This window comes from Rutidosis leptorrhynchoides, chromosome 5, assembly GCF_046630445.1.
Source record: "Rutidosis leptorrhynchoides isolate AG116_Rl617_1_P2 chromosome 5, CSIRO_AGI_Rlap_v1, whole genome shotgun sequence".
Lineage (NCBI taxonomy): Eukaryota > Viridiplantae > Streptophyta > Magnoliopsida > Asterales > Asteraceae > Rutidosis > Rutidosis leptorrhynchoides.
In genome coordinates, this window is record NC_092337.1 from 417,919,870 (window position 1) to 417,933,014 (window position 13,145).

Sequence of the window (13,145 nt, forward strand, 5' to 3'; positions counted from 1 at the left end):
GCTTCTTGTTGAGCTGTAAGAATCTGCCTTGCGAGGTTTGTTCGAATGGTCATATTCAAGGCCCTAAACCTACGAGGTTCAACTCTCTCCTTTCGACTCAAAGCATCAGCCACAACATTGGCCTTTCCAGGATGATATAAAAGTTCAAAATCCTAATCATTCAACGTCTCAACCCGTCATCGCTGCTTCACGTATAGCTGTTTTTGATCAAGAATATGTTGACGACTCTTGTGATCAGTGTACACTGTACTTTTGACCCCATATAAATAATGTCTCCAAATCTTAAGTGTAAACACAACAGCTCCTAACACTACATCATGGGTTGTATAATTTTGCTCATGAATCTTCAACTGGCGTGACGCATGCGCAATAACTTTCTTTCGTTGCATAAAAATGCAACCAAAGCCTTGACGCGAAGCATTACAATAAACAACAAAATCATCATTACCCTCAGGTAGTGACAATATCAGAGCGGTAGTCAACTTCTTCTTCAAAATCTGAAAGCAGTCTCTTGTTCATTCTTCCACTCATACTTCTTCCCCTTATGCGTTAAAGCAGTCAGAGGTTTCGCTACTCGTGAAAAATCTTGAATGAACCTTCTATAATAGCCTGCTAATCCTAGAAACTGGCGAATCTGAGTATATATATATAGGCCTCAATCTTAGCAGGATCAAATTGTATTCCCTGTTTACTAACAATATGTTCGAGGAAATTGAACTTCTCTTAATCAGAAAGCACACTTAGAGAACTTAGCGTACAATTCTTCTTTTCTCAATAGATCAAGCACTAACTCCAAACGTTCTTCGTGCTCTTCATCACTCTTAGAATAAATAAGGATGTGGTCGATGAAAACAATAACGAATTTGTCCAGATAGGGTCTGCACACACGATTTATGAGGTCCATGAACACAGCAGGTGCATTTGTCAATCCGAACAACATAACAAGGAATTCGAAGTGACCATAATGGGTGCGAAAAGCAGTTTTCGGAATATCAGATTCTTTAACCCGTAGTTGAAGATATCTGGAACGAAGGTCGATCTTAGAATAAATAGATGAACCTTGAAGCTGATCGAACAGATCATCAATTCTCGGAAGAGGGTAACGGTTCTTAACCGTAAGCTTGTTCAACTTGCGATAACCAATACACAAACGAAACGAACCATCTTTCTTCTTAACAAAAAGAACAGGAGCTCCCCAAGGGGACGAACTGGGACGAATAAAATATAGTTGCAACAATGAAGGGAGAACTATATAGAGTAGTCACATCGGTGACATAGATATATAAGGCAATTCTCTCAAAGGAGATAACGAGGATCATGGTCTTCAAAGTAAATTTTCATTACATTCCCGAAAGGAATGCGTACGAAAGGTGTGATATTTCATCGAGAGTGAACTTCCTTGTACAACGAGCGAGGAAATCTAGAATTCATCCATATTCTTAAATTTATGTGAGGATGAAAAGAATGTGAATCATGGGTTATAAGGAATGTCCGACTCCAGGTGAGATGAATCTCCAAAAAAATAATTTCATGTACCTCAAAGTATTGAATACTATGATTGATGTTTACGAGGGTGTTGCGGTTGACAGCGAAAATTGAGAGTAGAAACTCCTCAAACGGTCTAGTGTAATATATATCCATGATACCCACTATAAAACAGTTGGGGTAGAAATTCACCTAGCGCCTTTTCTACAATAGGGTAACCACCGAGGGTACCCCAGAAAATTGATTTATCGGCCCGCGTTTCGGCCTTGCCCAACCCTAAGAAATAAAATTTTATAAGCGCAAAGACTCTCCAACAAATTTTATAAAACCGGCATCCAAACTAGTGTAAGAATTTCTATCAATGAACTTAATGGTAAATTTCATCCTTAAACGGAGGATGAGAAGAACTGTGATCCAAACACTCCGAAAATTCTAATGTAATCAATCAAAGAAGTTTTGAAAAAGCTTTAAATGCCTGATGTAACCCCATAAACGGAACGAAGATCTTAGTAAACTTAGAAGTATGTACAACGTGTACCATTTTACGTAAAACAATTTGAGTTAATTAGACAACTCAATAAGAGTGGTTTTAAAATGTTAACTAGACAACTCAATAAAGGAGTGGTTTTAAAATAATTTTGAAGGTATAATTTAGTATATACTAGCCAAAATAGGTAAGAGTAAATTTATTCATTTGAACCCATACATACATATATGATTTTATAAATTGTATACATGACAAAATATCTCATTACTTCCATTCACCCATAAATCTCATGAGAACCGCCCAATTACACAAATGTGTAAAAATTTTAATGTAAAGCAGGGTATCCGCATTACAGAGGTTACGATTTGAAGTAAGATCGTTGAAGCTCGGGTGAAGGACTTGAATCGTCTTGCGACATCTAATCAATAAATGCTACGAGGTCATGAAACCCAATGAGTTAAATATTGTTTTGACTTTTATCAGGACACAAGTCCTTGGGTCAAAACTAGTCACGTGCGAAGCTGTCACTAACAAGCGAGTTATGAATGATAAAACATGGGGTAAGTAGTTCGGTTAAGACGAGTCTCTCGTATATCAACAAATAAGATAATGAGTATCTTCCTTACTCATGTAACAACGTTAGAATTTCCGAATGAGTGGTGTACAAATTTTCTTTGACTCACTTTCTATTCCTCATGTCACAATATTGGGACTTTTTATGAATTAACGTAATATAATCACGTTGGCCTGACGCCATTATATTTCACTAACTCATAGTTCCATTCCAATATCACTACATAAGGTCAGGACACGTGGTCAACCTCGAATTTCAACACAATTTCCCTAAAACAATTTCTTAACAATGTGCTAAGGATAGCACAAGAGACAAAGACATCGAAAGTAATGAATATGAGTAACGATGACATAAAAATGTCTTCGAAGTACTAAGAATCTCTAAAAGTCAAGAATGACGTTTTTCGTTTCAACAACCAAGGCACATAGGCACAACGGCACAAAGGCGCGTAATATAACAAAAATGTTATATACCCAAACACAATAGCTGACATTGAAATGCCGAGCCTTTAGAAGTTAAGAATGACATATCGCGTAATATAACTCAAACGTTATATACATAACCATAATTGATGACATAGAAATGACGAGAATTCTAGAACACGTAATGTAACTCAAACGTTATATCAATAAACACAAATTATGACATAGAAATGTCGAGAATTTCAGAAGCCAAGAATGACACCCCCTCGGTTTCACTAACCGAGGTGTTCCTATGAAAGATGAACTCGCATGAGTCGGAGAATGCGTTTAAATCGGAATGGGAGTTCCTCCCGGATTCAGAACATAGTAGTAATGTATGTATGATAACAACATACATACCAACACGATACAAATAATCACATATAATAATATATAATAGGCCGGGCTGTAGACTAGACTCACTAATGCTCCCTATTGACTCGGGTAACGACATCAATGCAGCCTAATTCCCTACAACCAAGGCTCTGATACCAACTGTGACGACTCTGTCAAAACACTTAACGGCTCCGTCACTTGGTCCCACAGCTTGATCGAAACTCTATATGAATTTAATAAAACAACCTTGCATTCTTTATTTAAAAATGATTTCCTATAAAGGAGATCTACTAAAATGTATAAGTTTAGAAAAACCATACAATAATACTTTAACCAAAAGTTGACCCAAAACAAAGTCAACAAACAACCACTATTTAATGTAACAAAAATAGAATGCAAGTTAATGTTTAACAAAAGCTGCCATCGTAAATATGCAGACTCTTTAAGCACAGCGGAAGCATTCAATCATGAACCTGAGAATAAAACATGCGAGTAACTGTCAACAAAAATGTTGAGTGAATTATAGGTTTAATATTGCAAACAATATTTAATTTAAACAATAAAAATTTATGTTTGAAAACATAAAAACTCCTTTTTGAACCTCAAAATTATATGCTAGAAAACATATAATAAAACATTATTCCATTTTCCGTGAGCCACCTGGTAACCACTTAACCCTTTATTTACCCTTGCCAAACACAATAAATAATATACACCGAACAAGTGTATCTACAACTAAATACGAAGTACTAAACATTCCGATAACAAATTGCTAGCGCGACTAGCTCGAAATGGGGTTGTCAAACCCGATAGATCTATCCATAGGATTCGCGTTCACCAGTAGAAACAAGTGATTACAGTTACCAGACTAGGGAATATTTTTGTTCAACTCACAATGAATAATTTAAACCAACTTCCACTTGTCCAAAATATAAAATAAATTGCATGTATTCTCATCCCAAAAGATTTAAATAGAAAAATGGGACTATAACTCACCTTAAATAGCAACTGAAGAAATCTCACAAACAAGCGAACAGCAAGTAAAGTAAAGTGACCAAGAAAGATCACAACGCCGACCTATAAATAAAGCAGGTCGAAATAAATAACTAACTTAGGTCAAGTCTTAGTATGATAGCTATTGTACATGTTGCAAGTAGACATAGAACATTACTCAGCAAGCATCGGTTTGATTGGAACAGCATAAGGACACACACTTTCTATTTTTAGAAAGTTTCTATTTTTAGCAGGTTTCCATTTTTGGAAAGTTTTCTATTTTTGGAAAGTTTCTATTTTTGGAAAGTTTCTATTTTAGGAAAGTTTCTATTTTAGGAAAGTTTCTATTTTTGGAAAGTTTCTATCTTTGGAAAGTTTCCAAATTTAGAAACTTCTATTTTTAGAAAGTTTTGAAGTTAGGAAAGTTTCCTTATTTAGAAAGTCAACAGAAGTCAACTGAAAGTCAAAGTCAACCGAAAGTCAACTCAAAAGTCAAACTTGGTCAACATAGTCAACATTAATTTGAAAAGAGTAAGTTATAATAATAACATAGGTTATAATGTTTATTAAAGTCAAAAGTGTAAAGTTATGTCATAACATAAGTTTAATTAAATAAAATGAATTATTAAAGTTAATATAAGTTGAAGTGTTATAATTAGTATAACATAAGTATTTAATTAATTAAATATTAATCATAATATAAGTTTTATTAATTAATAATGAATTTTAATTCATATCATAAGTATTATAAATTAATAATGAATTATTAATTATATCATAAGTTTCTAATTAAAATTATTAAATCATAAGTATTTAATAATTAAATCATAATTAAATAATAATTAAGTCTTATAATAATTAAATAATTATTTAATCTTTGTTATAAGTCTTATAATAATTTCTCAAAAATAAATTTAATACTTATCATAAGTATTTTCCTTTAATAATAAAAGTATTATTAATCATAAGTTTAATTAAAATGTTAATTAAATCATAATTAATAATTAAATGATATAATAAATATTTATATCATAAGTCTTAAATAATAATAATTACTTCTTTTATCATAAGTAATTTATTAATAATGAAAGCCATTCATTTTAACATAAGTTTAATCATTAACCATAAGTTTTAAGTTTAAAAGTTCATCGGGTCGTATCTTGAGCCCCGGGTGTCGGTTTCGGGCGAGCCACATATGCATCTCCGCCTACTCAAACCACCCGACACAATTATGTACTCAAGAACACTCCAAGAACAGTCCCTAGGTCGTGGATATCAGCCATGACAACACTTGGGAATTCAATTTACTCAAAACAGTGATTTAGGCACAACGGGTGAACCGTGGCTCGGATTTAGGTGACCCGAACATGAAAATTCATCCCACCATTAGTCCTAACCAAATGACACATCCTAAAGACACCAAGGATGATCACAAAGTCGGACCATACCTTGTTCTTGCCCATAACACCTTTCAATCTTTACCAAAAATCAAATTAAGCATATCTAGGGCTCCGGGAATCGAAACGACATGAATCCGGAGTCTAAAATTAATGTCTTGATGAGAGGAACTCATTTATATACTTTATTTTAACTTTTATATAAGTTACAAAGTCAGAAACACACGAAAAAGCTGCTGTCCCAATTAAATCAAACCGAAAACATATGCAAACGAGTAATTCTACGCATCCAATCAATCATACAATAACATACAATTATCATACTATCAATATAACATACAAAATCAGTAAAATATAAGAAAAATTAAAAAGCTAGGGTTAGGGTTTATACCCTAATCAAGAATCAAGAGATAGCAACGTGTAGAGGAGAACGAGAGGAACGCGTTGATGTTAAAAGCCCTAAAATCCAAGCAATAATTGATGAAGAATGATGATGATATTGATGATGAATGTGGCGGCCTCAAAAAGAAAAAGAGAGAGGAAGAAAGATGAGAGAAAAAGATACTTGCTAGTTTTAGGTTTAGAAAAGAAATGAGGAATAAAATGGAAATGAAAAATTGAAAAATAAAATAAAAATGGGGTATAAGGGGGTTTTGGCCGAAATTTTTAGAGGGGTGGGCCCCTCATGGACCACTTTGGCCAAAAAGAAGAATACTTGTGGCCCGATCGCCCGAACGAAGCCCGAAACGCGAAAACGCTACTACGCGATTAATTTTTCGGAGAGATAACAAACACGCGACGAATAAAATATATAAACACTATATATAATCATATTACATCAAAATATCATATTTAAAATAAATTGGATTTAAAAATCCCAAAATCTTGACCGTTGGTTTGAAAACCGAAAAGATTCGCCGGACAGAAATCTGCGACACGTAGAAACGTATAACTTGAAATATGAATACAAATATTCATATAACACATAATAATTAATATATTATTACAAAAATAATAATATAGGTCTTAGAAATGACGTGTCACGAATAACAATTAACGGTCGTTAAATAATTAACGGCAAAAGATAACGGAAAAAGCAGGGTCGTTACAGATATTTCCATGGATATATAAATATCTAGATATTTCTACAACCTACAAATATCTAGATTTTTCTTTTACATTTCAATTTCTAGATTTTTCTCTCATATTCTAATATCTAGATATTTTCTTATACATATTAATATCTAGATATATTACCCATATACATTTACTAATTCCATATTATTCTAAATTTGCATTGTATTTTAACACTATATTTTGTAACATGCATGAATTTGATAAATATGTTTTTCAAATGCATGAGTTTGGTCATAAACTCATTAATCTACAACATCTAAGGTTAAAAATGGTTCTTTCACGTATGTATATATTTTTTCTTTTTTCAACATCAGTTTGACAAGCCTCTTACTTTTGGATATTTTGGTGGCTCTAATTTGAACATATCATATTTTTGTAGATTTATATATATAAAAACTTGTACATATACGTTACATGTCACCCGTAATTTTAAAATTTATCACACGTCACCGATATATTATGTTTGTCATATATCACCGTCATATTGAATTTTCGAACATGTCACTCCTATCTTAACTATTTTCACATGTCACTCCGATCTTAACTATTTTCACATGTCACTCAATTTACATTTCTTTTAAATATTTTTATTTAAGTTTTAAAAAGTTACGTAAAAGTCATCGTTTTTTGACTTTTATTTCTTTTGTTTAATATTTTACAAATCTTAATAAGAAAATAAACAAACCTAATACGTCTTTTTTCATAAATTAAGATCAATCACAAGAATATGTGACATATTCTCAAATCACATACTCCTAAAATAGTTATTTTTAAAATTGATTACTCCTTCCGTCCCAAATTTATTGTCTCGGACAAAAATCATAATGTACATTTTAAAAAAAAACTTTATCATATTATTTTTATCCTTATGAAAGTAGGCAATTAATTTGGGACATTCTAAAAAAATAATGGACAATATAATTGGAATAGCTAAATATATATTTAGATTTCACGTTTCCGTGCAACGCACGGGTTCATAAAACTAGTTTATTATATATTATTTGGACGTATTTATTTTGTTGATAGGTAAAGTGATTGCATTGAAAAAAGATATTTATAAGAAAAAAATGTGGGAACCTTAAGAGAAAGCATGGCTAGTAAAATGTTGGGTTGAGACATTCGAAGATGTAAAGAAAGGAAATTTGCAATAAATAACCCTACAATCTTTTAAAAAAAAATTGTCTGACTCCTCGAAAAACCTAGTAAATTTGTCGGATGGAGACCGATGTAGGCACTATAACCAGTCGACGAAGATGAAGACGAAGGTGACAGTCCATCAGGGGCGAAAATGATGGGGGCCGGGGGGGCCAGTGGAATTTTTTTTTCAGTGTAAAAATTTTGTCCCCGGTGGATTTTTTTTTGCCCCCAAACCTACATATTTTGCCCCAAAGCCTTCAAATTTTGCCCTAAATTCTTCAACTTTTGCCCCAAAATCTCCAACTTTTGCCCCAAAATCTTCAAATTTTGTCCAAAAAAATTGCTATGGTTTAAAAACGTTTTTTTGCCCCCGGTGAAAAAAAATCCTAGTTTCGCCTCTGAAGTCCATAACACTCTCCACACCAGCAAGATGTCGAACTGGACCAGCCTCTACCGAATGGCCTGAAGGCCCGAAGAAGCACCAGAAGGAGCAACAGGCCCGGTATCCCCAGGTCCCAAAACATATTGTTTGACTGGATCCAAATCAGAATCCTTATGGGCTTTGACAACAACAGAGGGATCAACCCTCATATCTACCGACCCGACCCGACCCGTGTTGTGACGATTTTCTACTGACCTAGAATTTCAGTAAGGCACGATCGACAACTGAATTGCCATTCAATTCGATATTAATTTATTCTTCTTCTTCTTCAAAGATCAAAGGTACATAATTTCTCAAACCCTAATTCTCTACTAACCGGCATTAATTCATCAATTATACATCTGCTTACCCTACGACACAGAAATCGATACATCGTGGTTTCACTCTTTTCGCTAGTTTTTACTTTTGAAATGCTTAGCGTTTATCATCGTGTACTAATTGTTTGATCGTGTGGTTTGTGGTTTGCTTGTATTGTTTAGCTATGATTCCTTGTAGTTCGGTTTGTTGTGCTTATTTTGCTCTGTATCCTTTGTTTAGGCCCTCATCAGTTTGATGAAGTGCAGAAGTGTCCTATTTGTTATATAAGTTTCTAGTCTTTCGCCCCAAAAAAAATAAAAAAAAAATAAAAAAAAAATAACTAGTTGTTTGATGCAATCATGATTTTATCTGTACTCGAATGATAGTTATTATGTTTTAAGTTGCATAGCTAAGCCATCTACAATAGTCATATTAGTTATATTTTGAAGTTTTCTAATTTTAGAACATTTTTAGGCATTTTATTACTCTGTTACCTATATAATTAGTTTCCTTATGATTAAGTTTGGTATAAGTATTTGTAATATTGGTGGTAAAATATAATAACTCGTTTTTGGCGTTAATTCACTCGTATGATCTTTGCAAAAACATGACCACAGTTAGTTAAAAAGAATATAATTATATCAACATTGTATTCCTAATTATGTTTCCTATATATTGAAGAAATCACATTTTTTTGAATATAATTTGGTAAAAAAACATAACCATGAATTTATTTTAGCTTGCTAAAAGAGTGCTCAAGTTAACAAGTAAAGGTTTAATACTTAACAAAAGTGGGAATAATATATTGATGTTTCTTGATAGACTGATGTTAAAACAAAAATATTTTTGTTTTTCAGCAGTTAAAGAAGCAATATCCAAGTGCACAATTGTTGCTCTATTTGGATGTGTCTTCCATATTTAATTGGGGATTTGGGGTTGTATGCATTTTACCTCAATAGTACTCATAGTGTTGTTATCCAAGTAATTAATATGAAGTTATTCATTGTGAACCGCAGGTTATCATTTGTTGAATCAAGTAAATGGACTTTGACCTTAATAATGTTAGATCATCACTCGATGATGATAGATTGAGCGGCTTGCCTCCTGAGCTTATTCTTCAAATCCTTACTCGCGTTGACACTAAATTAGCTATTCAAACGTGTTTGTTGTTGAATCCAAGATGGAAGCTTATATGGACATTAATGCCATGTCTCAACTTTTCAAGTAGTGGATTTAAAACTTTAGCCGAGTTCTCAAAATTCGTGACCCATGTTCTGACTCACCGCAACCATCAAGTCGAAGTGTCCTCGGTAAATCTATGTTTACCTGGAGAAGATACTCAAGATTTTGTGAGAGAGATTGTAAATTATGCGTTTTCTAACAATGTCCAAGAACTAATCCTTGATATTAGACCCAAGAATGAATTTCCTTCTAATCTATTTAGGTCTCGGACTCTTAAGCATCTCACCTTTAGAAACTGCACTTATGCTTGGGTTACACCCAAAACACAATGGGATTTTCCAGCTTTAACGACTTTGTATTTGGATGGTATTTCGTTGTGTGAAGATGAGCATGAATCTGTTGATCTTTTCTCCAAGTGTATCAACTTACAAAACCTTACTTTAGAAAGTGTTACGGTCAATGCTAAGGTTTTTGAAATTATCACCCCCCGACTTTCTAATCTCAGACTTATTCATTTCAGTGGCTCAGATGGTATCAATGTGATTGCACCTCAACTTGAGAATCTCACTGTGATTGATTGCTACTTGAAGTACTTAAATATTCCATCTGGATTTTCGTCATTCTGCTACGAAGGTTTGGATCCTCCGGAGTGGTATAAATACTTTTTTTATTCTGTGAACAAAGCGAGTGTCAGCTTGAACGTGTATCGTCCTGAAAATCCATATGAGCAGGAAGATGCTCATGGTATTATTAACATGCTTCAAGAGCTCCATAGTGCCAAATTTCTTACGCTTAACTTAGACATTGTTGAGGTACATGACAGTCTGACACCATTTTCTTATCTTAAATTATTATAGTTGGTAATTACACTTAATTGGAAAGGGAAGTAGATCTGAATGCAAATTATATCCAGGGAGTACTCGGTCGGGAACTGGCAACTCGGGGAGTAATTGGGATGGCCTACTTATACCTTTAAATAATTAATTTCAAAATTATTATATGTGTAAATATACAAGAAATCCATAAACATAAACGTTAACATAATTGTCTAGAAACGTAAACATAACCTTCATTTGTTCAAAAGCTCATAAAGTCTAGTTTAATTTCATATTAAGATGTTGACCAATATTGACTTTGATTGATTTTAACTAACTAAATCTTACTTTGACCAACTAATCTCTATTTTGACCCATTGACCATTGACCAATTAATACTTTAATACTCGGATTTTGGAAACTCGGATCGTCCGGTAATCGCCTAATAGGGGAGTAATCAGCATTACTCGGGGAGTTTTACAACATTGATGGGTGGTTTTGATTAGCCACGTCATAACTGTTTTTGGCAATTTATTAACATTTAAACATTTATTCAAACGGACCAGATGGCCTGAAATATTGTTTTTAATGCGTAAAGTTTTTTGACAAGAGAACGCATTTGCAACTTATGTATTTATATGCCTAACAATATTACTTATGTATTTATATGCCTAACAATCTTTATATGTGCAGTGTATTTCCTCATTCCCGGAGTTAATATCTACTCGGCCTTCGCCCTTTAGCAACTTGACTAGGTTAAATATAGACTCTAGCACGAGGGATACATGGAAACTTAAAATGTCTACTGAAGCCAAAAATTTCTTGCTTGGGAACTCTCCAAACGCCACATTCATCATGAAGGTACTTTCATCAGTTCATTATTTTGTCTAATACTTTCCACGTATCTATTTTATTAATGCATGTGTTTTTATTTTATACCGGGGGTTCAGTTAACTACATTCTGTTTAGTCCTTGGCATTTTAATGTTGGGACTCTTGATTTCTTATGACAACTTGAAGCTTACGTGTTGCTTCTTGTTTGTTGGTTGTATGCCTGGCAATTGAGACCCAAACTCTCAAATTTGGGTCAATCATGTCAAGCTTTCGGGTCAATTGGGTCTTGAGAAAAATTAGGCCTGGAAATGTAAACTTAAAGCTTACAAAAAGTTTCAACGGGTTAACCTCCGACCTATTGGGTCCTATACAAAATATAAAGGAACGGGTCAAGTGGGTATTAATTCTTAAAGCTAAATAAATATGAACATGTCTAATGGGTCTTGTTAATGGGTCAAATGGGTCGAGCATAAAGATCATAACAAGGTTATTCCGTCAAACGTATTCATAAATGTACAAAACATATGAAAAATTATAAATGTAAAACTTAATCATAAATGTAAAAATTAGTGTGAAAGTACATGACCTGTTTTGACCCATTCAACCCATATGACGTATGACCTGTTTTGACATGTTACCCAACCCGACCCATTTGGACCCGTTTAAAAATCTAACTCATTTGACCCATGACCCATTTCAACCTAAACTCGCTTTGACATATTACCCAAACCAACCCAACCTGACCCATTTGCCAAGAATAGTTGGTTGACATCTGAGAGTGTTTCTTCTTATTAAAAGCTAGCTTGCATCCTTACCTAAATCTCAAAGTTTGTGGACCAAATGCCAAACTCGATGAAACCAATTAATTAATTGACTGTTTCCATGGACCTTTTGTCTCATTAACAAGAGTAGAACAAGGGATAACTTGTCTCAAGTCGCCTAGTTCTATGTAAATGCAGTCCTTGTATAATCTTGTTGCACTGTACTTCAATATTATCACGTTTTTTAAAAGCAATTTATTATAGCAGCTCAATATATGAAAAGGAATTCATAGCAGCTCAATATAAATCTTTGTTCACGTATCCGCATTCCATAATTAATGTTGCGTAGTTGCATGAAGATTCTCTTAGTTTGTTAGAATCTCCTGCAATGTTAATATAGGCAGTCGTGGGATTATGTGCTTCACTTCTATCTTGAAACCAAATTACTTATTTACATCTTTAGAACTCAACGAAAACCAAAGTTATAATTGTTGTGACACAGATGATGATTTAAAATGTTGTACACTAGAGAGATAATTATTTGCATTAACATTATTACTCTAATATTTAGCACTGTCTTTATAGATATTTGAACCCATTATGTAATTTTCTTTTCCACATGACTAACTAAAAACTACAAGTTCTCTCATGTCTTAGCTATACCCTTATCTGATATTGGTTGCTTTTAAAATATCTTGGTTCAAAGAAAGTGGATTTAATGTGAGTTATAAATATTGGGTGGAGCCAAGTAATATTCTTGTAAATTTGCTTGCAGGAACTACCTATGGAAGCAATGAAATATAAAGAG

The 13,145-nt window shown here is 33.4% G+C and overlaps 1 protein-coding gene across 2 annotated transcripts; it reads left to right on the top strand.

Annotated features, from left to right (window-relative positions):
- Positions 1 to 8,660: 8,660 nt before the first annotated feature.
- Positions 8,661 to 11,668, top strand: LOC139850356 (F-box/LRR-repeat protein At3g26922-like). 2 transcript variants are annotated; one of them, XM_071839937.1, is made up of 3 exons: positions 8,661 to 8,730; positions 9,763 to 10,740; positions 11,437 to 11,668. In XM_071839937.1, exons 2-3 carry the CDS (start codon positions 9,787 to 9,789, stop codon positions 11,632 to 11,634), a joined length of 1,152 nt encoding a protein of 383 aa, XP_071696038.1. In that variant the 5' UTR covers positions 8,661 to 8,730; positions 9,763 to 9,786; the 3' UTR covers positions 11,635 to 11,668. The 2 variants fall into 2 exon arrangements, with proteins under 2 accessions (XP_071696038.1, XP_071696039.1); XM_071839938.1 differs by lacking the exon at positions 8,661 to 8,730 and adding an exon at positions 8,749 to 8,826.
- Positions 11,669 to 13,145: the final 1,477 nt, after the last annotated feature.